The 25407-nt window shown below is 38.0% G+C and overlaps 2 protein-coding genes across 3 annotated transcripts; one reads left to right on the top strand and one right to left on the bottom strand.

The window, feature by feature from the left end:
- The first annotated feature begins 1136 nt into the window (after nucleotides 1-1136).
- cdcp2 (CUB domain containing protein 2) lies at nucleotides 1137-22055 on the top strand. The gene is made up of 6 exons (XM_042497448.1): nucleotides 1137-1161; nucleotides 16260-16607; nucleotides 17910-18251; nucleotides 19983-20336; nucleotides 21401-21579; nucleotides 21722-22055. The coding sequence occupies exons 1-6, from the start codon at nucleotides 1137-1139 to the stop codon at nucleotides 22025-22027; spliced, it is 1554 nt and encodes a 517-aa protein (XP_042353382.1). The 3' UTR covers nucleotides 22028-22055.
- Nucleotides 22056-22264: 209 nt separating this feature from the next.
- tceanc2 (transcription elongation factor A (SII) N-terminal and central domain containing 2) lies at nucleotides 22265-25237 on the bottom strand. Of its 2 annotated transcripts, XM_042498059.1 has the most exons (5): nucleotides 24804-25237; nucleotides 24575-24716; nucleotides 23438-23631; nucleotides 22515-22550; nucleotides 22265-22454 (listed from the first exon to the last, which is right to left on the bottom strand). In XM_042498059.1, exons 1-5 carry the CDS (start codon nucleotides 24900-24902, stop codon nucleotides 22362-22364), a joined length of 564 nt encoding a protein of 187 aa, XP_042353993.1. In that variant the 5' UTR covers nucleotides 24903-25237; the 3' UTR covers nucleotides 22265-22361. The 2 variants fall into 2 exon arrangements, with proteins under 2 accessions (XP_042353993.1, XP_042353992.1); XM_042498058.1 differs by having other exon boundaries at nucleotides 22266-22550.
- Between the last annotated feature and the right edge of the window lie 170 nt (nucleotides 25238-25407).

Here is a 25407-nt window from a genome sequence, read left to right as displayed (position 1 = left end):
GTCAATAGAAAATTGCTGTAAAAAATAAATGAGGTTTATGACAACCTTATTTTCACTTCTTAGTCCCCCAGTAGATGTAGTCTCTGGTTCAATTCCTCATGTCACAATTTAGCCACAAAGGACCAGTCTAGAAAACACATGCAAACGAAGGACATCCACACCAGCTGCCCTGGTGGGAAGTTGATGAAATGGTTACGTGATACAGTGAAACATCATCCACACATAAGCTAAAACACATTTCCATATTCCATTCCTGGTGAAAAAACACATTTGAATGAGATATAATATAAGATGTAGAGCAGGGAATGGAATAATCTAAGCTCAGTGACCATACAACCTTTCGAAAATAATAAGGTGACTGGAGTTGTAGGAAGGCAGGAAGGGAGATTTGCGAGATTTTATCACATGAGGGCAAAGGCATATTAATCATAGTCTGGGAACACATGAGCACAACGGTAAGGAAAGAACTCAGGAAAGGTTAATGTGTGGAAACCGGTGTAATAATGTGCAACGTTGGAATACTAAAATGGTGCGTTCAATATGCAGCAAAGCAATCACCGCACTTTGTCACATGTCATTGTACATGAGGCAATGCCACAGATATACTGCTGGCAAAAAAAATATGACGAAAAAAAATGTATCTGCCAAGCAGCATGAATTTAACAATAAAAACGGAATTGTTTGTGTGTGGGAAGCTTAGCTCGTTAAGGCTGTCAGTTTGAATCTGACTCAGCCTTTCCTGCATGTCATCTCTCTTTCTCTCATACTTCCTGCATATCTGTATAGACAAATAATCTCAAACATCATCCTAATTTTCATCAACAACCCACACTTCTTCAGGCAAATAATCCATCACAAAAACTCATCAGACACAGAGAGAAGACAACATGTTAACTATTTTCAGTTTCATTTCTGACTCATTTATGACCTTGATAGTGACAATAAAGCGCCACTGAGGAAGGAACAAAAGCAAAGCTGGCACAAAGTAAATCCAAACTTGAGTGATTCGGCTCAGCTTCTTTTTGACAGTCCAGCGGGTTACAAGCTTTACATCTCTGTTTCAAATGCAAAATCAAAGAGACTGTGTACTCATCAGCAGGCTACAGAGCCGGCGATCTCCCTCATTGTCTCGCGGCATGGATGTCTTGGCAGCTGGCCCTGGTACTCATGGTGCCATTGCTTCCCACTAATGAATGCAGACAAGAATTCAAAGGCCATATTGAAAAGTAGCAACATAACGCGAGCCTACATTTTTCAAGACATTCAATTTTGCTGACAGATATCAAAAGAAAGAGACTGAAGCGAGATCACATGGAAAAAGTATGTTTTCATCAGAGAAACCATATAAGCGTCTGATCTTATAAAGTAACCAATTTGTGCTTTTCACATCTTTTCATTTTAATAGCACCTACTACGTCATCTTCACATGATCAAGGATGTTTAACACAGACGCTGAGAATTTGATTCTGTTTGATCACTGGACTCTCTAGTTGCCAGTTTTCATTTCATTTGAAAGGAGGAAAAATTCATCCCCTTTTATGTTATTTCAGTTAGCTCATAAGTGGGATCATAAGGGAACTGGACAGTGACAGTCACAGCTCTCACGAAAACTGCTAAAATCCCTCCAAACAAGCAGGTTTGCAGTTTTTCAACCATCACTGCTTCAAATCCAAAATGTTGTTATATTGGTGCAATTTTAGTCTTTTTAGAAGACGTAGTCTGTTATCTCCCCTAATCAACCAAAAAGAAAACAAACGTGCCATTCTCCACCCTCTGCTGAAATTTAACACGAGTTACTTGATTAGAAAGTTTACAAACATGACATTATATTAATCACGCTCTCATATTACTTACTACTAAGGCAATTTGAGTTGAATTTGGTGGTCTGACTGGGGCTTCTTTTAAAATTGTCAGAACGTGACACAAGGACAAATGCCAGTTCATCCAGTTTGCATAAATTAAACCAGTTAAGCTTGTACACCAGGCTGGACTGGCAAAACCGGAAATCAACCAAACTCACTTTTCACATCTTTTCATTTTATCTTTTAACTTCACACGATCAAGGATGTTTAACACAGACGCTGAGAATTTGATTCTGTTTGATCACTGGACTCTCTAGTTGCTGGTTTTCATTTCATTTGAAAAGAGGAAAAATTCATCCACTTTTATGTTGTTTCAGTTAGCTCATAAGTGGGATCATAAGGGGACTGGACCTTGACTGTCACAGCTCTCACTATAACTGCTAAAAATCCTTTCCAAACAAGCAGGTTTGCGGCATTTCAACCAACACAGCGGCTCAAATGTAACCACTTAGCAGCTCTAAATCATCTGAATCAGGGGAGCATGTGCAGTCTGCCAGTCAGGGTTTAGAACCGTTCCACATGAAATAACATATTCTTTAAATCCATTCAAGAAATACCCTATTATCAAAACTGCACTGTTTTCAAAAACATTTTTCTTACACAAAGACATGGTACATTTGCAAACAAATCTGAAAATCAAATGATTTCAGACATTTGCTGAGCTCAACATCAATGCAAATCTGAGCCTCACAAAATCAGCATGGAAATTTCCCTTTTCTGAGGTGAAAAGGTGTTGTAATAAGCATGTCGCTGGTTCACAACAACAATCCTAGCCTTCCAACACAGTATTGTGCAACATCAATCAGAACTGTGAGTACTAATGGAGCTTCGGCAGCCATCACAGAAGGGCAGCCTACTGATAGATGAGGGAACACGGCACAAACAACCCCAAGAACACAGAAATACACAAACAGACTCCCATCAGTCTGCATTCAAGTAATGATAATGTTTTATGAGAGGCATTGATGATCTACCCACAACACAGAGATTCGCAGATATGAACAGCACAGGAGTAATAAAATATGAGAAAGAGCAAACAATATCTGCTTGCTGTTTTATTACACGGAAAACATTCTTTAGGAGGGATACTATTTAATTAGACCCCTATTAATCACAGTAATTGGCCATTCTGCATCCCAGGAGTCTAACTGGCCAATAGCTGTTAACCTTCTGTCTCTATCGCTGCTGTTGTCCTCCAAACTATTAATATACTGGTGGGCATCATTTCCAAATGACTCCTGGGAAGAATTTTCATTGGTTCTCAATAAGGGGTTGATTATCTCCGACTGTTTATTCACGCGAGGTGAATTATTTTGAGAGTACTTTGAATTGGTATCTCATACAAACACGCACGTTTTGTTTTGAACGCGAGCAAGTATCTCGTGGATTACACTTTTCTTGCTGAACAAAGCCACGTCTAATATTAAAGCCAGAAATGTCAAAGAATAATTAGGTTGCTCAATGTTTTTACCACCTTGTTTTGTCAGATTACTGCAACATTATGTAAACTGTTCAGATGGAACACCACCAGCGTGGCCTTTTTAAGTACTATGCCGGGTGAAATTGGTTTTCATATTGTTGTGCAATGCAAGACTTCACATTATTTGCAACTAAATATAGCGGAAATGTTGAATGTGAGTTACATTATGGGCACTGACTGCATAAGCCCAGTCTGTACATACAGCTGGTGCCCCCCGACAGACCGGGAAAAGACTGGTACACAAGGCCATCTGTCAGGAAGCAACGAGCAGATTCAGACCCAAAAGGCCAACAAGGCCAAAAGGGTCAACAGTAGGGAGGAAAACTGTGGCCAGATAGACGGTTTTATGGTGTTATTTGTGCAGTAAGAACACAATACAGTAAAAGACTATGTTGCTGACCATGTTGTCTTTGGGTTTTTTGGTTGAGCTCCAATGAGGCAAAAGTCATCTAAATTCTGTTGACATGGCAATGAGGTCGTAAGTCTTTGACCTTGAGTCACAGGTTCTCAGGATGCTGTATAGTACCTGCTAACTCAGCAGGATACTGGCATTTAGTATTAAGCAGAAAACACACCTAGGGATGTGTGTGATTGGTCAACTAGTGGATTAAAACATTGCTAACACCTTTGTCACAGCATCAGAAATACTACTCATAAGATAAGATCTTTATTATCATTGTTTAACACAACAAAAGTCAGTTTCCTGAGTCTTCAGCAGCGCCATAAACAAAACACAAAATAATACAAATAATTTAAGAGAGCAACAATACTAAACACTAAAAAAAAAACATGTGCCGGGCCGCTGCATCAGACCACACCATTATTTTGATTGTATTTAGTGAGCTGGTTTTTTGTTGGGTGTTTTAGTTTAGTTTTGTTTTGTTTGTTTTTTTTAATTACTGAATGGCCTTGTATCATCTTACCTGGCTGACATGGTCAAGATATATGTGCCCACTAGGTCCCTAAGATCCTCTGACTCAAACCTCTTCCAGAGGTCAGAACTAAAAGGCACAGAGAGGCAGCCTTTGTAAAATATGCCCCTAAACTCCAAAACAGTCTGCCTGCGGAGTATCAGGGGCTCTAAATCTGTTGAAAAACAAACAACAAAATCTTAAACACATCTTTTTACCATTGCTTTCTCCTGAAATGTGTTTTCAACTGATGGCTGTTTTATCCTGTCTAAGCCTGCAGTCTAGGCATGAATTTTGGTTTATAAATGAAGTTATTTTATTATTATTATTATAATAATAATAGTTATTATTATAATTAATTATAATAATAATAATAATAATAATAATAATAATAATAATAATAAATGTGCAATGCAGCAGCATCTTAAGTAACAGTTTGAAATGGCTTTGGACAATTTTTGACCTTATAGCTCAATTCTGAATGTTTTCTTACTTTTAGACTAGTCGTCGACTAGTCCAAGTTAAAACTTACGACTAAACATCAGGGAATGTAGTCATTAAGAAACATCCCCAGTCATAGCACTTATGAATAGCGCCCTATAGTTATTAGTGTATTTAGGATATGTTCAACAAGGTTTTGGATCAATTTAGGTTCAAAAATGACTTATGTTTAAAGAAACACCATGACCTGGTTTTGAAATGATCACAATCATGGTTAGAATAAAAAGATGTTGACTGTCAACAGGAAAAAATAAAAAAAAAACAGTAATGTTTTGTTGAAGAATCCAACCACCTTAACCTTCTCTCTATGTTTAAACATTATGCTAATGTTTTGTTGCTCTGTAACAATGAAGTACAATGTCCTTTTCTCCTGCTGTACAAGCAAGACAATTCCAACAGCTGCCATACTTCGTAACTTGTGCATAAATGTTATTGGGTTAAAACTGAAAGATTACAAGATTCACTTCAAAATAAAAAAACAATGTGACACAAGTGACAAAATAATTAATATTTTCAAGTCACTGCCCTTGTATTTGTCATCGAGTAACTAAGCTAAGCTGTTTTTGCGTCACTGATTCCTGTCCCCATCCACTTCATCATTCCATTCCTTTAATTACTTGTGTGAATATTCATGCAAGATCATAGCAGGAGCAATCTTCTGATATAGCTGATGTATTATGAGTCAGATGTTTAGTACCCAGTGAGTAAAGGGTACAAAAACAGCTTAATCAAGTGCTCTTGCTAAGGGCCATAATTGTACTCTGTTTATGTGGCAGGGTGCTCCCCCCCTTTTCCTGTTATCTGGAGTATTTACACTGCAGCATCACTATGCGAGTGATTAATTAAAATGCTGTCACTTTTTGCCCAGAACAACACAGCCGTCTAGACGGCTCAGTTGGAATTGATTTATAGAGCTCCTTTTTGATGCTATACTTTAGTGTGTTTGCTCCATGAAAAGCTGAGATATACTATATTATCATTACATATACAGAAACACTTCACTTGTCACAGATGAAAGTACATCTCAAACTGTGCCTTTCAAAATAATTTGCACAATTAGCAAAGCAGAACTGATTAATACTGAAGTCACAGATGTAAACAAACAAAATCAGCAAACACTAGAAACTTGTTTAGTGATTATGTGTTAAAAGACTCATCAATCAGTTTGAGCAGGGTATCTGGTTCCAACTTTGTGTTTTGGTTTTAGTACCTTGACTGTAATTTTCTTTACAACGGATTATGCCAGTAGGAAAAACTAACAGATTTCAGACAGCATAGTTGCAGAGTTGAACTTGTCAGTCCCCCAAAACATACACCACAATCACCAGCAGAGACTGGGGGGCTGATGATAATAAACACCAAAATATACATTACATAATGAACCAAAACCAGCTATTGCAAGGAATAATAAATGTGGATTATAATGAACCAGTTGCATAAGCTATTGCTTTGAGTTTAATTACACAATTTGGCTAATGCTTCACACAATGTCAAGCATGTGGAGAAAATGTTACTACCCTTCCTATGTGTGACAAAAGCCACGTTGAGCTTCCTATGAAGCCAATATTGCAGTAAAATAACTGTGAATGTGCTGTGAGCAAGATGACAAAGGTATTTAAAGCCAAGGTATGATTTTATCCTCCACCAGAGACTTGGTTTGAAGTAAGAAAATGGGAAAAACAGCCAAAAGAATGGCAGCAACCTTTCTAAACCCATCAATCCGTAGCACATGCAGCAGCAGGCTGTCGCGTTAGCTCGGTGCAGAAAACACAGCCCCATTATTTCTTTCAGTGAGACCACTGCATTGACACAGCAGACTGACAATGCAAAGGGCTACAAGTGAAAAACACAGTCGCCTAGCATAAAACATGAACATGGTGTCATCTGGCATCTCACTGTGTTGTCCTATTATATACATGCAAGCCTGGTAAATTACTATGAAATCTGAATTGGATAATTCTACGGTTTATCTTTCAATCATTGTAAAAGAAGGGATGAAAACGACTGTCACCATGATGGTTTTTCAGAGATATAAAATCTTTCCTTGTAGTGACAGAAACTGCTGTGTGGTGTTTCAGTGTCTGGTAAGCCTTCAAACTCACAAATCTATTACTCAGAGCAACCTTCCCTGATCATATTTCATCATCTTGCAGCTAACCTGCAGCAACATGCTGTTTTCAGTCTGAATACCCAACATTTCAGCTATGCGGCACAACTGTTATCTTGAGCATGTTACAAATCACAGATTCATAGATGAGAGGAATTTCTTATATAGGAAGGTTATGTGGCTTTGATAAGCGACATGACCAACAGTGCCATCCTCTGTGCTACAAAGGCCTCCACAAAGTCAATATTACATGGAAATAATAATATGTGCAAGGCAACAAACATGTTTACATCCCTACAGCGACATAATCTTAGACTCTATTAGGGACCCAGGTGTACACTGTACAATGATGCAATAGGAAACAACCTATCTAAGTTATTCTTCATCTCCTCATACAACAATATGAGACTTCCTTATAAACAAACACAAAGAAGCCAAAAAAAATATGATCATCCAGCAGAATGAGATTGTTCACAATTACACACAGATAGCAGAAACATAGCAAGGTTTTGTAAAGAGAGAAGACACTGCATGTTAGCAGTGTTGCTGGCCCGACTTAACAGAAACAATATATTGGCTAGAGTAGAGTAGAGTAATTAAACCCCTCAAACCACTTTTTTTCAATTTAAAAGCAATATATATGGATATTTATTAATTAACCATCAGACTACGGAACAGCAAAGTTGTAGCAGGATCAAGGAGAATTTTTTTTAATATATATATTTTTTGGCTTTTGCCTTTACTAGAGATAGGACAGCTGTAGCATGAAAGGGGTAGAGAGAGAGGGGCAGCCATGCAGCAAAGGCCCGAGGCGGGAATCAAACCTGTGGCCGCTGCAGTGAGGTTTTAAAAAATGACTAATAAATCTACCTTGTACTTTGAACCGTGACTGGAAAGTATTAAAACTCTACATATTGCATATGCATAGTGACAGCCCTTTGAAGGTCGAAACTTGGCCATTGTAATTAAGTTTTGATACTGGCTGATGCTGATAGCTGCCCCATCGCCAACCTCTCACTAACTGACTACTCAGTGAGTGTATAGGTGGCAAGGAGGGGCTGTAGATCGAGATGCGGCACAATTGGATGACTGGGTGTGTCTTAACCCCCTTCACAGCCCTGCCCATTTTTGACATTTTTTTCACATGCCAGGGAGGAGGCGCTCAAGCCAAAAGTTAAGGGTTTAGTTACTCTTTAAGTCATATTAGCACAAACATCAAGTACTTACCTTGGCTTGTCATTTAATTGGGAAGCATCAGCGTTGTTGTCTCACAGCACAGACAGGAAAACCTGACTTGAAGCACATCTACTTTCAAGCCGTCCTGAAAGTAACATTATTAGAGTTAGCAGGCTAACTTTCTTATAGAATGTTACATCAGGAGCAGAGTTAACAAATAAGCAAAACAGCCTTTATCTGGAGCCTGTACTACAAAGCTGGATTTCGAGTTAGTGAGGTAACGTTAGGGTTAAACCTGGGTTTTCAGTACTACTTTTTTACCAGGGAAAATAACCTTGGTAACTTAAGCTGAATAGCTGACTTGCTCAGTAGCAGGTTAACTTAAGCTAATGAGATCATAACCTGTCAAACCCCCGACGTCTATACAATCACATCACTGGAAAAAAACTGTGACAAAAGTCTGAAGTAACAGCAGTGACAGGTACAAAGTGTTAATATTTTTATTGGGTTAGTAGAATCATTATACTATTGTTCCAGACTTTGTAGTTCCGCTGCTTTTAAAGCAGAGACTCTGACAAACCGAAAGACTGTTCACAACACAAGAAACATGATGGTGATTTTGGCTACATTTTAATTATGCAAAGTTTATTTTATTCCTGTAGTGATATCTGATAGTGTCTCTAATTTTACACTCTGATTCATCACTGCAACTCATAATAACAGGAGTTACCTGTGTGATAAAATAAAAGATTGTTTTCATTAGAAAAATAATTCACACACTGTTAATTGGCTCCCATTGTTATAAATGTAACATTTATCTCATCAGTCATTAACTAGGCTTCTTTTCTACTCTTTACTTAAGTGTCAGAAACAGTCTGGCATTACTTTAGGGTTAACATTTTAAAAAAATAACAAATATTTCATATTTACGATTTATGATTAGGATTGGTTGGTTAAAGTCGGTTGAAAAAAATCAATGAAAGTATGAAAATAAGATTAATGGGGGTTTTAAAGCTTGATTCTGAAAAGCATATTTAGTGTGCAGAGCAAGCCCTAAAGGTTAAAGTTAAGGGTTGTTGTTGCTAAAACAGGAGGATAGCTTATATGCAATTGGCATGTCCTATTTCATCCTCCAAGTTTGCACAAGTGTTCTGTCATAAACATCAATATAAGCTTACTCGTCAATTTTATGTTATATTTCACCATAATTGTGGCATTATAGCCTAACTCTGTGTAGCTGTGTCCGGTTATCTGTCTGTTAGTCCATCTGTCAGTTTTTCTTTCTGGTTAGTTTGTTAATTAGCTAGCCTAACACAACTAATTGCATTAGCTTACTTTGGCTACATGGCTAAAGTTTTAGCAAACAGGTTCTCATTTACACACACAGCAGATAACATTTAGGAAAACATTCATTTTTAAGATGTGTTTTTGTCAAGGGTTACCTAAGGAATGTCTTGTCCGGTATTCACTCTGCTTTTTCGGTCTCTTCCAACGCCGGAGGGGAATATCCAGCTCCTTAACTAGCTGCTAAATCCTCGCCGGCTAACGTTAGCTAGCTGCTAACCGTATCTGTGGGCTGTTTGGTGCCGGCTGCGGCCGAAAACGACGCTATGAGAGTTGTGACAGTAAACCAAATTAGCAAAAATGTGGGGTTGGGTTGGGTGGGTAAGCTACACAGTGAACTGAAACTAGCTATAAAGCGCCCTAATGAAAGCTATATGCCCATAAGCTGGAGCCGAAGCTATTTTAACAGCTCATAACTTTCTGCCGTTGTGCGCGCGTGCCCGAACGTCTCGTGCGCAGACACTGAGCCCAGAGGAGCTGCAAATTCAGGTATTAAATTAATTTCAGGTTCTTCACTACGAGCGACCTTTTTCACACTGTCACACAAGATTGTTTTATATATTGTTATTTTTTTTAAAAAATAATATGAAGCTTTGAAAACACCAGGCACGCTGCAACAGGGGAAAAGTATGTCACGTGTGAGTTGCAGCCAATCTCAGGTGTTTCTATTTGTTGCTTCAGCCAACTTCCTTATAATACATCCATGCTTCAGCCTAAATGATTGTTGACTTCAGTTGTGGCCAACTGAGTCTGAGCCCAAAATCTCACAAAGCCAAAGGAGTTGAAAAATAAAATGAGTCATTAAGAGTAGAAGAGCAACACTAATGAATCAGTGAGGGGTACTCGCTGTCAAGGACTGATGCACTTGAATGTAACATGGTTAATAATATCAGTTACACCTGTGCTTTTCTCCTTTTTAACCACCTGATTTATCACTGTCTCCTGGAAATCAACTTTATATCCAGGGCTACTAATTAGTTTTGCCCTTTAATCCATAATCAGTAGTCAGCATTTTATGATTTCATAATCTATTTATTATATTTATCTATAAAATTTCAATTCCTTGCAACACTGTCTTAACTGGTGCAATAATTGAACTGTGGAATATTCTATATTCTATATTTCTAAAACTTAACATGCTAGTTTGATACATTGTAATGTAGCACAATGCACATATTTCTGTATTTTTTACACACTTTACACACTTGCTTAGCATATTATACATAACTTATATAATTATTTTTTTTAACATACTAGTGTCAAACATTGTAGCATAATGCACAAAACAGATTTTTATACTTTGCATGCTTCTTATTTCTGACTTCGTAAATGCTTTGCATCAGAGCATATGTAACAAATCACAGTTTTCCCCCATCAGTAAAGTATATCTGATTCTAGTTTAGGTGATAAAAGCATTTTGGTATAGGCAAGGATTTTGGTTTTGAACTCTAATGCAATATTGTATTGTATCTAGTGAATAATGCCCAGAAAAACTGCCCTCCTTTTGTATGACCGTATATGTGATTGTGCAGACCATTGCTTATATTATTTGTGTGTTGATTGGTTTAGGGAAACATATAAGGCTCTGATTTATAGGTCATGTTTTATATTCCATTTTAGTGATATAATAGTATTATTTAGTGATTAAGTCATCTGATAATCTTTTACTGCCTTTTGTCTGTATTTGGGGTTGTCCATTGAAGCTGTCCATCCATTGTAAAAAAAAAAAAAAAAAAAATCAGGTATTGTGGTTGTACTGGGCTCATCAGGTATTTTTTTATTCTATTCTATTCTATTAGATAATTTTAATTCATTTCTCAAAAGTGTATGTTTTTCCTATTTGTAACAGTTGTAATAATTTAAATTAAAATGTCCAAACAACACCTATCCTTGAGAGAATGTATCTTTGCCGCAGCTGACAACCAATTAGTGTTACATACAGTGTGTTGAAAAAGTAAGATTATTTTATACAGTACCAAGTTTTTAGGGAAAAAAAGAGGAAGTTCCAATTAAAACAGCTAAATCTTCTATTTAAGCCTCGGAGCACTGACTTTACAATGTCTCATTACTTGCATTTTACTTTGTTTCTGTGGTCATTTTCTCTGTGATGCTCTTGGTACATCCTCACTCTATGTGCAATTAAATTTGTATAAATAACAAAAATAACCATAACAAATGCCCTCTCATCTATTGAAGCAGAGTGACGGTAGTAGAAGTTGTCAAGGGAAGTCGGTTCTCTCTCCTTTCCGTTGCTTAACCTAGATAACGGATTTCATTGCCCTCATAACTATAGAGGGAGGCTTAGCTCATTATGGTCTATAATCCAATCTGTGAGCTCCCTGAATTGGAGGTGCAATGACATATCAATATTGTCCTTGGTAGAGAGAGAGGGTGGGAAATGTAACAAAGTGATGCAGAAAAAAATCACTGCAAGGGAGAGAAAACAACATTTCTGGCTGTTAGTGAGCACCAGCTGGGAATACCATGGTACAAGGTTGTACAGTAATGTTTCCTCTGTATTCATTCACACTGGCTGGTCCACTCCTGCATAATAAAATGGCACTACTGCTGAAAGAAATGGATTAAGATGCTGAATACTCTCAGTGTCATTAAGTAAAGGTCTATTGCACTGTTACACAATTTATGGTCCGCGGGCCAAATCTGGCCCCCAATAGGATGCTGGGTGAACCCCAATGATTTTCTAATTAACAATTTTAAAAAAGGGTGATTTTACAGGGAATTGTTTTGTACTTTTTGTATACATAAGGTGCCAGAGTGCATAAAACAACATCAAAATAGAGCTTGTTTATCAAAAAAAAAGTGGAGGATCCCCTGCAGCTCCTGACAGAAGGTCTAGCTAAGCCTGTGATATCCTAAAATCCTACAAACAACCTAAAATCATAGAAACATCCTAGAAATGTCCTAACATCAGAGAAATGTCCTACAAAAAGCATTCTAATATCCAAGAAATGTCCCAACATCTGAGAAATGTCCTAAAATCCTATAAAGATCTTTCAATCCTAGAAACATTCTAATGTCAGAAATGTCCTAAAAGCCAAGAAATATGTATGTGGCTCCTGAAACTGACCCGTGGCCTCCTGGAAATTTACCAAAGTGCGTATTCCTGGTTGATTGTTGAGAATTAGCTTTTAGTGCACAGTGAACTCAAAAAGCAGCTGAAACAAGAGTAAAAAAAAACCTAACCAGATGAAATGCAAAATATATGGAAACACTGTGCTGTTGTTTACATCTAAACAGGGTGCTGCATAAATAGTTTCAGGGTTATCCTTAGGCTCCCTCTGCAGAAGCACACCATGTATTAAAAAATATTAAAAGACAAATCATGCAAACCAAGACACCATATCACCCTGAATACACTTGGAGATGGCATGTAGATGTTCTGCCAGGCTGCAGGCTGTGTCAGAAACATTAACTTTTTATTGTCCTGTGACATATATGCTTATATATTCATCTCATTTCCCCCCGACTGTCAGGAGCTTTAGAGAGCATTCATCAGAGCGAGGAGTTACCGGCAACATTCTCCGTGTAGCTGGAATCTAACATAATCTGTCCTGATGTGGGAAAAGATGTTTTTTGTAAGGAGATTAAGTTTTATTAAAATTTTTCCAGACAAATATCAACATACGCATCATTTGCGTTCTCGCTGTTTGGATCAAAAGATGCCAGATGCCATAGCTGTCAAGTCACCCCCACCCACAACAACACACACACACATAGACACTCCTCTCACCTGCCAAACACTAAATCCTAAGATTCAGGGTGTTAATAATGGATTTTGTTTACTGCTGAACTGTAACAAAACACTCATTTTGTGTGTTTTTGTGCCAGAATCATTCAATTAAGCTCAGAGAGCTATCCCAGGTCAAAAGGCTGCTGTTTGTTTGACTGACATTCCCCTTTATTCTGCTGAAATTTTCTAATAGTTTCAACCTCATTTGTTTTTAGAGTATTTACTTACTAATAGGTGATTTAATTGCTCTAAACAAACGATATCTTTCTGAAACACATTTCAGCACTGCCCAGTGCCCACATCCTTGAACAATGACAAGCTTTCAGAGAGGACAGAATTAAAATTCAAAGGCAAGGCGGTTCATTTTAGTTCCAGGAACCGCTGTGTGAAAAACACTTGACTGATTTTAATCACATTCTTATTTATTTCAGCTTAGAGCTCAGCATGACTTTTTAAAATCCAGTGGTGATTTTCACAGAGTTTTCATAGTCCAACAGCACCATCTAGTAGGCCTCTCTAGACACTAGCTTTGCCCACAGAAGCCATTAGATATTCACTCTAAAAGCCCGGCCTTCACGGCACCACTGGAATAGCAAGCGTTTATTTGCAGAATAGGTTTTTACTTTGAGTGCTTCATCTCCCTGTCTCTTACACACTCCACTGAGTCAGGATTATTGTTGCTTACATGTGTCTGCACTGTTCGGTTATGAGACTGCCAAACCAGGAGGAATGAATCAGGGGATATGATTGGCATTTGGCAAACGCAACAAAATCTCTGTCTGACAGTCATCGCAGCATTTTTCTCAGAAACAGAAACTTAAAAAAGCTTGCATCCTTGAGAAAGGTGACCTTGCATAGGAGTCACATTGCAGCGACTTCCATGGTCAATAGCTCAATTAGTTTGTAATAAAACACTTGAAATAAATAATAATAATAATAAATACTTGCAGATGAAAGTGGTTCAGTTGATAAAATAATAGAGCAAAGGTAAATACATTTATTGGACAGCTGCAAATAGGTACAGAAAATTGCTATGTGCAAAACATATGATGCATCTATAAAAATGTAGCTAATTCCATGATTTAGGATGTAATTTTCCTACAAGCTGCAGGTGTGACTCTCAGCAGTAAAAGAAACAGCAGAGACAGGAACCTTTCCTAACAGCGGGTACTTTATTTTTTGATTACATTAAAATGCAAATGCTTGAATGCTTTTACTTAAGTCAAATTTAAATGCAAGATGACTACCTCTAATGTAATACCAGAGTGGTGTTGATACTTAAAGGAGCAGCGGGAGATACATTGTTGGGGAGTTAGATAAGAAGGTTGATACCACTCTGTTAAATTTGAAGCTACAGTAAGGAGACATTTGGATTAGCTGAGCATTAAAGGTCGAAACAGCAAAACTATTACTCGACTGGGAGCAGTGACCTCAAGATATGACTCCTACATAACTCCACCCCCTAAACAAAAAAAACAATTAACACTTTACACCCTTTCTGTAACAGAGTGTGGAAGGAGAGAGGGGCAGGCAGGGCTTGTGGTTGAGGAGGAAGCAGAGTTGGCGTCAGGCAGGCAGGCAGTGGAGCAGACGAATCCAGTAGGAGCAGGCAGCGGGATTGACGAGGACAGCCGGGGAATCGATATACCATTAAAGCAATAAACACCAGAGGCACTCACACAGAAGATGTGTTTTGCTCAGCGGGGGGCTCTGAAGACAGCTGAAAGAATGGCGATCTCTCTCGATGTAGCCAAAGCAGCAGAACACTGCAAGTGAGTGCTGGAGGGTCAGGCATGGAGGCGAAGACAATCTGGAAAAGTTTTAGTGGAGTGAGGCTGCTTAAATACCTGTTTCTTTCTTGCAATATTATGACTTTATTCTTGAATAAGATAGCTTTATTCTCATTGAAGTACATCATTATTGTTATATTATGACTTTTTCTCAAAATTATTACTTTTTTCCCAATTTATCATAGTTTTTTTTCTCAAAATGATGACTTAAATTCAAAACTGTATCGTTTTTCTTTATATTGCACTAATACTCTGTTGTAATGTTCAAAGTCTGTAAATACAAACAAACAGAAATCTTAACTCTAGCTGCATCTCAGTCTCCTCTCATCTGATCTTTCAAAAAACTACTAATTCCAAGATTGAGAATGAAGTAGCAGCTATTATGATAGGAAAAAAGTACACCATCCAATATATTGACATATTTATCATTTCATTCTTAGAACACATCTGTTATAGCTGTGCATTTTTTCATAGTATTACATTTCCATTCAAAGTTAGGATGTTGATGTCTGTGCGTTGTGCTCAAGCTGCTTTTACAAAAGAAAAAACAAAGTTTACACAGTGCCCCTTACTCCACAACATCAATAGCTGTGGGATCTTCTCTCCCTCACGGCGCTCTAATGAAGCCATTTATATTGGTGACAAATGTGATCATCCTCCCTCCTTTCTTCCTGTCTCTCTTATCAACTCCACTTGCAGCTGTTGTTGAGTGTATTTGTGTGTTTGTGGCCATCATTAAAAATGTATAGCATCTCTCCAAACAGTGTCCTGACAAGCCACTCATGCTCATTGGATATCAGTCATTAAAATTTAGCGAAGAGGCCAAAGCGTGGCCCTAGGTAGGGATCACGTTTCTCATTCAGGCTGTGGATGAATTTTTCAAAGTCCTATTACCTCTACAGGCACCACTGCTGATGTCTCAAGGCTGCGTGCTCTGACACTGCCGTTGTTTGTCTCTGCTGGTATTGTAGCTAAGGCGTGACAAAAGCCGAATCAACAATAACAACATGAGTCTTAGGGTGGCTATACTGATTCATTTACTACTGCTTGTTGACAAGGCTAATTCTAAAAAAGGTGAGTCACTATTTCTTATCTTGATGGAGCAAAGCTTTAATTTGATGGAAGTGCTTTATCTTGCAGGTACTGTATATACAGAGAAAGTTGGGCCTCGATTGTTCAATGTCACCTTGTAATGCGCTTTCAGAGGTTGTATCAGGTTGCTTGAAAAACAGTCAAATAAATAGCAAGAAAAGAGCCCAAGGAAAGAGCCATTTATTGTATTCAGTGTTTTTTTCTTTTGGACTTAAATTAAACTTTCTATTTTTTTTAATTGTAAGGTGTCAAATGTGGAGGAATTCTCTCTGCTCCATCTGGCAATATCTCCAGTCCAAACTTCCCAGGCCTGTATCCCTACAACATTGACTGTTCCTGGTTAATTGTGGTGGCAGAGGGCTCCTCCGTCCTCCTAACCTTTCACCACTTTGAGCTGGAGTACCATGCCAGCTGTGCTTACGACTACATCAAGATCTACAATGGCATATCTGAGGATGAGGGCAACCTCCTTGGGACATTTTGTGGTGACATCTCTCCTCCGCAGTTTACCTCGTCTTGGAATGTCATGTCCATCATCTTCCATTCGGACCGCCATGTGGCCTACAGGGGCTTCAGTGTTGGCTACAGAAAAGGTAATTTATTATATTTAATGCAACATGACAGGGGTCAGTGGGCTAACTGCCCAAAACTTGAGATGATTTCTTTTCTGGCAGTGCCATAATACATGGCTTTTAGCTAAAACTTCTTGACCTTTTTAAACTCACTTTACTCAGAAAAACATTATACAGAAACATTACAGACATGCTTGTGGCTGTGTAAGGTTTAGGCACAGTGCTGCTTTAACCTAAATGCTCACGTCAGCATGCTGTCATGCTCACTATGATTATGCTAGTATGTCTGTGTTAAACTAATATAATGTACCATGTTTATCATCTGAGCTTAGTGTGTTAGCATGCTAACATTTGTTTATTTACCATAAACTCACTCTGCTAATTGTATGCAGACAGGACAAGATTTTGGTATCGTAAGTGCTCAAGTTTCAGTTTGTAGGCTATTTGTAGTCTGACTGGTATTGACCAATCACGTCCTTATGACAGGTAAACAGTGTGGTTAAAGCAGAACACATTGGCTTAAATGCAGTCTAGGAACTAGAGATGATAACAATTAATTGATAATCAATTAATTGGTATGCAATATGCTGCTGTAAGCTTTGATTAAGGGAAAATACATTTACTATTGTTTGAGAGAAGCAAAGTTCTTAATTTTTTTTTCTTCAAATAACAATAAATCTATCATTAATTGTACCAGTAATCATTTCAGGAAAGTGCTTACAATTTGCAACCCTTCTAGAAACCCATTCCGCTATAGTCTAATGACTATTTGGCTTTATATTAGATTTTTTATTTTATTTTAAATGAACTGCAAATAAATGCAGGTATCTGTGGAATACCAATCTCTATTAGCCAAATATAATTGGCACATGGAAGAGGAAGTCATCAGATGACAACCGATGGGCTCTGAGATTGATTAGCACTAAACACAAAGTACAATCAAGACTGGGGGACCATAAATATGTGCACCAAAATGTACAGCAATCACCAGGGTTCATCCTCTGGGGACAAACAGCAACCTTATAGTCAATTAATCCTACAGTTGTCATGATATTTCAGTTTGGACTAAAGTGGTGGACCACAAACCAACATTGCCAACCGTAGAGTTAAACCACTTGCATAGCTAAAACTGTTAATGACTGTTTTCAAAGATATAAATTTCGCACAGCAGAGACTCATTAAACAAGTTCAACTTACAGATGCTTTTGTCTTTACAAAAAAACTTGTAAGTTAGTGTACCCATTATCTGGTACCTTCAGTGTTATTCTTTTTTCAAAAAGAAAAACGTAAGATGCATCTGAGTTTTCCTTCTATGCTTTCTAGACATGTGCGGCGGCGTCCTAACTGGCCTGTCAGGTGTAATCTCTAGTCCAGGCTACCCTCAGGACTACAGCAACAATGCTGACTGCTCTTGGGCCATCCACGTGTCCAACACCAGTGTGGTCACATTGGTTTTCTTAGACTTCCAGCTGGAAAACAACGAGGGATGTAATTTTGACTTTGTCGCCCTGTTTGATGGCCCGACAGTCACCCATCGACACCTGGGCAAATACTGCGGGGCGGATAAACCTCCCAACATCGTAACCACCTCCAACCATCTTCTGGTAGTGTTCAAGTCTGACTTCAACATTGGTGGACGAGGGTTCAAGGCCTACTATTACTCAGGTAGGACAATGTGATATGAGTAGTTGTATACTAAAAATAAACTCTTGTCACTGTTATGCAATCTAAAGTGCTTTTAGTGTTTGAACCCCTTGATTTTCTGTGAGTTTTTTTTTTTGTGTGTAACTGCAGGAATTAGAAATAAAAAAAAAAGCGACAGTTATCAGCATAACATACTATTAAACTGTCAGACTTTCAAGTATGCAAAAAGCAACCTCTATTTGCAGAAACCTTATTCATTAGCCTATTCAGAAAGGGAAAGCTAAAATAAAATCCAAAAAGACGGGAAAAAACACATTACATTATACCGGCAGTTTGAAACAAGGAACATGAAAGACCCAGAATGTGACACAAAAGATCCTGTCATATGATGAAATGAAAATTGAACACCTCTGCTTAGATGCAAAGCACCATCTCTGAGTGAAGCAGAGCTCATCACACGTCTCATACCATCTCTACCACGAACAAGAACAAAAAGTCCCTCAAGTGAAAGTCCTTGAGTGTGCTGGCCAAAGCACAGACTTGAATCCATTTAAAACACTGCAGCATAACTTTTAGACAGCTGATCACAGACTGCCCCCATTGACCTTGCAGAGCATAAACCAATCTGCAAGACGATGGAAGTCCTAAAACACAATTGCAAAAGGAGGATAATTTACTGTATCATTAATCTTCACTATTAAATATTCTTTTTAAAAAGTATTTGCACATTTTATGACATGTTGACATATGAGAAATTTACTTTTAATCTATTGTTAAATCAGATGACCACTCCAGTTAAAGGAATTATCATTTTATCTTATTTTTATTTTAAAGAATAGTTTGACATTTTGGGAATTATGCATCAGGGTTGGACAGTTACCAGGTTGCCATTGGAAATTATTTTGAGAAATTGGGTACCAATTCTTGGCCTTTGATTGTACCCCAAAATAATATCCTTTCAATATTTTTTGATACAGTAATATTTAATCATTACGGTTACAGTCAGATACAGACAATGCTGCACGTGCACAAGTATGTCACATGCATGCAAATCATCATCTGTTTTAGAGACATGGTAAACGAAATTAAGATGTTTGAGTGTGGGGTAAAAAGTTGGACTAACTCACCACATAACAAATGAAAGTGTAATCGTTTCTGTTTTTGAAAGTTAACGTTAAACCCAATGCACGTTTTTTTTACTTTTTTTTTTTTTTTTACAAAGAATTAGATAAAAAAGATTGAAACCACTCTCATGTCTGCATGCTCACACGGACGAGGGAACCAGTGCGACGCTTACTTCCTGGTTAGCTTACAAAAATACATCATCCGTTCATCACTCTGTAGTCTGAAGGTAATGAAATTTAATTTCTACAGCACCTCCAATGCTCACCATCTACCGCACTGTGCCTGGTTTGTTGGATCCATATAAAAACAAAATAAAATCTACAAAAACCAAAAAAACAATTTGCCATTTCACGATTCCTTGGTCTGGTGCAGTGACCAGGCTAGCCAGCTGCAGGCTGTAGCTTCATATTTACTAAACACAATGAGAGTGGTGCCTAAATGTCCAACTTATTTAAATAGTGACAGTTATCTTGTTTGCCAATTGAATACATGCTATAAACCTTTACTAATCTGAGACTCACTCATATCAAACAGTGGATGGAGTATCCTAATGTGTCATTACTGATCTGAACTTGCTGTATTACAAATAAAAAAAAAAAACGTATTTAACCAATTGTACCTAAACAGGTGAATGTCAGCAGGTCCTGTCAGCTGTAAGTGGCAACTTCAGCAGTCCACATTTCCCAAACATCTACCCAAACAACATCAACTGCCACTGGACCATCACTCTAGCAGCTGGGTACCGCATCAAACTCTACTTCCCCATCATGGACTTAGAAGACCGCAACAGTCTGTCAGACGAGTGTGACTACGACTCTGTTGCAGTTTATGATGGGGACAGTCAGACGGACACCCTGATGGGACGCTGGTGTGGCAGGGAGCACCCTCCCTTTCTTGTCTCTAAGGGCAACAAGTTGCTGGTGGTCCTCAGCACAGACAGAAATGAGGCTCATAGAGGGTTCAGCGCTTCTTATCTTGGAGGTAATTAGGCATCTGCTTTATTTTCAGAGTGAATTAGAATTACTGGCACATGGTTGTATGTCTCTGCATACCAGTCAAATTGCACTTAAAGTTTACATTAATTTCTGTGAAAACATGGTTGATTCATGCTCATCTTCAACTGGACAGCACAGAAGATCTATGCAATCAACACAGTTTCAGGGCGGACTCCCGAAATAGTTTCATCAATTCAGTATCCAACCAAATATCTCTCCCTCTGTTTCTGAGATATGATTTTGAGCAGGGGGCACATTTTTTTCCCCAGAACATTATGATGTCACAGTGAAGTTGACCTTTGACCTTTTGGAAATAAAATGTCATCACTTTATCAATATTTTGTAAAAGACATTTGAGTAAAATGATGTCATAATTGGGAAATAAATTAGGGTATAAATTAAGAGTTACGGCCAAAAACATTTTTCGTGAGGTCACAGTCACCTTGACCTTTGACTACTAAATTCTAATTAGTTCATTCTTTAGTCCAAGTGGTTGTTTTGCCAAATTTAAGAAAACTTCCTCAAAACCTTATTGAGATATTGCATCCATGAGAATGAGATGGATACAAGGTTACACTGACTTCACCTTTTGACAACCAAAATCTAATTAGTTTATCTTTGAGTGTAAGGGAACATTTGTGCCAAATTTGAAGAAATTCCCACTAGGAATTCTTGAGATATCGTGTTCACAAGAATATGACAGACGATGTCATAGAGACCTTGACATCTGACCACCAAAATCTAATCAGTTCACCATTAAGTCCATGTGGATGTTTGTGCTAAATTTGAAAAGAAAAAAACAATAGACATCCAGAAAACATAATGCCTCCAGTCACAAAGGCATATAAAATGCATGTTTGTTATCTGTAGGAGTATTAATACTGTAAGTTCAAGTCTTGCAACCAAAACTGCGTACAACATTCACAACCTAAATCTCAGCTTAATATACTCTTGGTAAGACTCTCAGTACTTAAAATTCAACATATTTATCTCTGCAAATAACTCTTTTCCATGTTATTAAAAAGATCTTTTTTCCACCTTCTATCCCAGTGGTCCCTGTAAATGTAAGCTGCACAAGATCAGAATTCACCATATTGATACCACAGCAGTCCTTACCTCAGCTGGACCGTGAAAGCATCTACCTGGGAGACCCAACCTGTGCAGCCCAGCTGACAGCCACCTCATATAAGATCCTCGCTCAGTTTGTCAACTGCGGCACTGCTGGCCAGGTGATTAACTACAGCCTCATTTCACTTACTGGTACACCATAAGAAGCAATGACTCACCATACTTCAACTGTTAAAGATATTGATTTCTGACAGACATTTGTGACTTGCTTCTATTAATACCATAACTCCTGATCCCTTACAGAAATATCGCAACATCACTGTGCTGGTAAACAAGCTCTACATTGATTTCTCTGATGGGAAGCAGCAGAACGTGCAGGAATATAGAGTGCAGTGTGATGCCCTGCGGAAGATAGCATCAGTGTCCATTATTTCAGCAGAGGAGCGTCGTCTCGAGGAGCAGGCCCAGCAAACTGACAACAACAGTAATGACATTGCAGGGGGTCCAGAAGCTGTGCCTTATGACCTGAGCGATATCGTCTTCATCAGCATCTGTGTACTGGCTGTTATTCTAATGGTGATAGCTATTGTTTGGCTGGTGCTGCTTTAGTAATACATATGGCTTTTATCCCACAAAGAAAGGACTCATACGCTGAAGATATAATGTTTTCGATCATATTTTGTATAAAAATGTTCATCAACAGTATTAAAACATGGCACCTATCAACGAAAAAAATCCTAATTCATTACCGTTATCAGAAATAAATTACATATTCTTAACTGTGATTTACATGCATTTATAAAAACAGTGTAAGGCTGCTGATGTGCCACAAAATGTAAAAGTATTTTGTATCTTCTTTGCAAAAAAATAAAGAAAATGACAAGGAAAAATTGAAAAAAAGTTTAAAAAACTTGTCGGGGGCTCAGCCCGATTCCCTTATCAGTTATTTCTTGTATTTAGAAACCAGCTGGTTGACTGATATTGTGTTGTCCTTCACTTGAATTCTGATATCCGGGTTGTGTTTGAAGGCAAACACCAGCGCTCTAACCGTCCGTCTGTATGAGCTGCTGACTAACCGGGAGCTCTGGTGAAACACTTCTCTCTCAATGTTGTCGATAAGACCAGAATCCTCCTGCCGATCAGATAAGACAAGAAGAGCACAAATACATAAGCAAACAAAAATATGTCAACTTATGTTCGCTTTTCAGCATCTCCGGTTGTCTCTTCTCAAAGTCAATTTTTTGAACAGGTATTTGGTTGGGAGGTAGAAACAGCTTTGAAAGTGTCTGTAGAAATGTGACAGCTGGCAGTGCCGGGTGAGGGGCGGCAGGTTGTGACATTTTGATGACATGTTATGTGTGTGACACACTGCAGGAGATTTAAAAAAGCAGATAGTGGTAGTTAGCAGCTAATTTTAAGAAGAGCAGCGGCCAGAAATGTCCACAAATTGGGAAGACAATGAGGTCTGGGAGCTCCTTACCCTCCAAGACAAAATGGGCCACCATATAACAGGGACAGTAAATGATTGTTATTGCCATGTTATGCCACTGTTATTGTTTAGAAAACATGACTAATGTGTATATTATATGTCACACTAGAGGCCAACACTGTTATGTTAAATGTCATGCCTGTCATGCCTTTTGATTCCGTGACACTGGCATGCCATCTAAAATCACACACCCTAATGGCATGATACGTTTGTCGTTAAATTAAAAAAGACAGCATGAGGAAGGGACTTCGTAGCGGCCCTTCAGCGCATTGTCTGTTTAATAAAGGGCTATTAAACTGCAAATAATTTGATGAGTTTAATCTCTGATGCCATACAAAAATGAAAATATATCTCATGCTATGTTTTATTCATTCATAAAATGTATCACACACTGTGACTTAACCATCCATTTATATCACCAAAACATCAGAACAAATGTAATGCAAATGTAATGCAGAATGCAAATTAGAAGTGGATTGAACAGAAGGAAAACACATTATATTGGACTTCAGTGAGAGGCTCTGTCTCACCTTGACCTCCAGGGCCTCAGACATTAGTCTTCTAGCGTTGCTCCTGAGTCCTTCAGACTGTTTGTCGGAGCGCACTTCAATAGACGGCTTATTGGAATTCTCCTCGATGAATGTCCTCCAGTCTGTGTAAACCTTTGCTGCCATTGAACTCACCTCGGGGTCCAGATGCTTCCGCATTTTGTTGACAGTGTGACCTTAGGAGAAAGAGAGGTTTTCATAATGTGTTGAAGTCATTCGTGTAAATGTGTGAACCTGATAAAGGGCCTGGCATGTGTGAGGGAAAAGAATTTTGGTAGCTGTTTACTCTTTTGAGCAGTGGCGCTGCTGATACGAAGAATACTCTCTTAAAGGGACAGAGAAATTTAATTCAGACAATGACAAGGCTAAAAAGAATAAAGATAGAATTTGTTTTTTTAAACCCTGCTATTTTGTTAATAATAATAATAATATTAAATAATAATAATAATAATAATAATAATAATAATATCCCTTGGGGCCCGCTTTAATATTACATGTTTCAATCACTCTGCAGACAAAATGCGCTTTTCAAAATCTGCCAGTCGTAATATGCCCTTATCATAATCATATCATATCATTTCTGAATTTTAACCCTTTAAATACCAGGTTTTTGTCACGATGCCACTTTTTGATATATATAATCACAGCCTGAGATATGTCAATGATTTGCAGCAACGTTGCTTGTGATAGTGTCCCTAATGGAATTAGCATATGTTTTCTTTCTTAAAACAGGATTTTTACACAACTGGAAATCCATCTGCATACATGTTTTTGATATATCTCTGGGTTTTCTTTTTGTTTTTTTTAACACATTCCCAATACCCATTGTTAAAGCTTGTGCTGTATTGCCTGTTTTGTTTTGTATTGTTTTGTTTCACTGTCTTTTGTTTGTGTTTCATTGTAAATGTCATTGTATGTCTCTCTGTTCCTATATCATTGCTCTTTTTTCCACTTATTCTGTTTTCACTGCATTGAAAATAAAATAAAATGAATAAGTAAATAAATAAATGAAATGTAAACTTTCTGCTACTGCACATTATGTTTTTATGCATTTGAAATCAACAGTGCTTTGCATATCAACAAATTGTGAAATGAACATCTCAGCATTAGTTTTTTTACCTATCTTGGTGGACTTGAGCACCTCTCTGGACGGGATCTTCTTGTTCAGCTCTGTTAAGGCGGTCAGCAGGTTGTCTTTGCTCTGATCTGGCAGCTCCAACATGGATTTATAGCGCATGATGTCCTCAATCACAACCACCCTCTGTAAAAAATAAAAAACCCAATGAATGTTCATCTGCCACACAATAACACTGACTTTGCCTGATCACATGTAGGTCTGATAACTCACCCGTAAAGACTCAATTGTAGTTTGTCTGTAAACCTTTTCGGTGCCTTTTGATTTTTTAGGTGTTTCTCCCTTGGGAAGACGCACTACAAACTTGTCCATTTTTACGTAAAAAGCAGCAGCCAATCTTGTAGACTGGTTAGTTTAAAAATAAAACGTAATTAAAGGTAAGTTTTGATCTAAAAAGGGGATTCAGGGTCCAGAGATCACCAGTGCAATGCTACCTCGGATTAGCACTTAGCTAACCGGTTCCTGTAACCCAGCTAACTGTGATTTTCTTTCGATATCAACATATTAAACGCATCGCTAGCTTGGTCTAAGTAATTCGTCCGTACTCCACTAATTAATAGTTGCTTTTATAACTACAAATGACTGTGATAAACCTATGTTGCAGGGCTAGCTGCAGCTAAAGGGCTATGGTAAACAGTACCTACTAATGTTGCCTTCAGGGTCATTCGGAAATAATTGAAAGGACCAGATATTTCAAGGTGAGAAAAAAAGTTTAAGTGTGTAATCTATCGGAGAGCACACGATACAAAATTCATGAAATTAAAGTAATTTGAACAAATACAGCACAATAAATTATGAATAATAATTTACAAAATTA

The sequence above is a fragment of the Plectropomus leopardus genome, chromosome 12 (assembly GCF_008729295.1).
Source record: "Plectropomus leopardus isolate mb chromosome 12, YSFRI_Pleo_2.0, whole genome shotgun sequence".
Taxonomy (NCBI): Eukaryota; Metazoa; Chordata; class Actinopteri; order Perciformes; family Serranidae; genus Plectropomus; species Plectropomus leopardus.
The sequence above is the reverse complement of the archived record's forward strand: the minus strand, read 5'-3'. Positions and strand labels throughout refer to the sequence as shown.

Excerpts from the sequence above, each read along its gene's own strand:
- cdcp2 (XM_042497448.1), top strand. The coding sequence starts at position 1,137 with ATGGATGTCTTGGCAGCTGGCCCTG. Across the intron at positions 16,608-17,909 it reads CAGTGTTGGCTACAGAAAAG|ACATGTGCGGCGGCGTCCTA; the intron begins GTAATTTATTAT and ends TATGCTTTCTAG. Across the intron at positions 20,337-21,400 it reads CAGCGCTTCTTATCTTGGAG|TGGTCCCTGTAAATGTAAGC; the intron begins GTAATTAGGCAT and ends CTTCTATCCCAG.
- tceanc2 (XM_042498058.1), bottom strand. The coding sequence starts at position 24,902 with ATGGACAAGTTTGTAGTGCGTCTTCCCAAGGGAGAAACACCTAAAAAA. Across the intron at positions 23,632-24,574 it reads GCTCAAGTCCACCAAGATAG|GTCACACTGTCAACAAAATG; the intron begins GTAAAAAAACTA and ends CTTTCTCCTAAG. Across the intron at positions 22,551-23,437 it reads CTGAGGCCCTGGAGGTCAAG|GAGGATTCTGGTCTTATCGA; the intron begins GTGAGACAGAGC and ends TCTGATCGGCAG.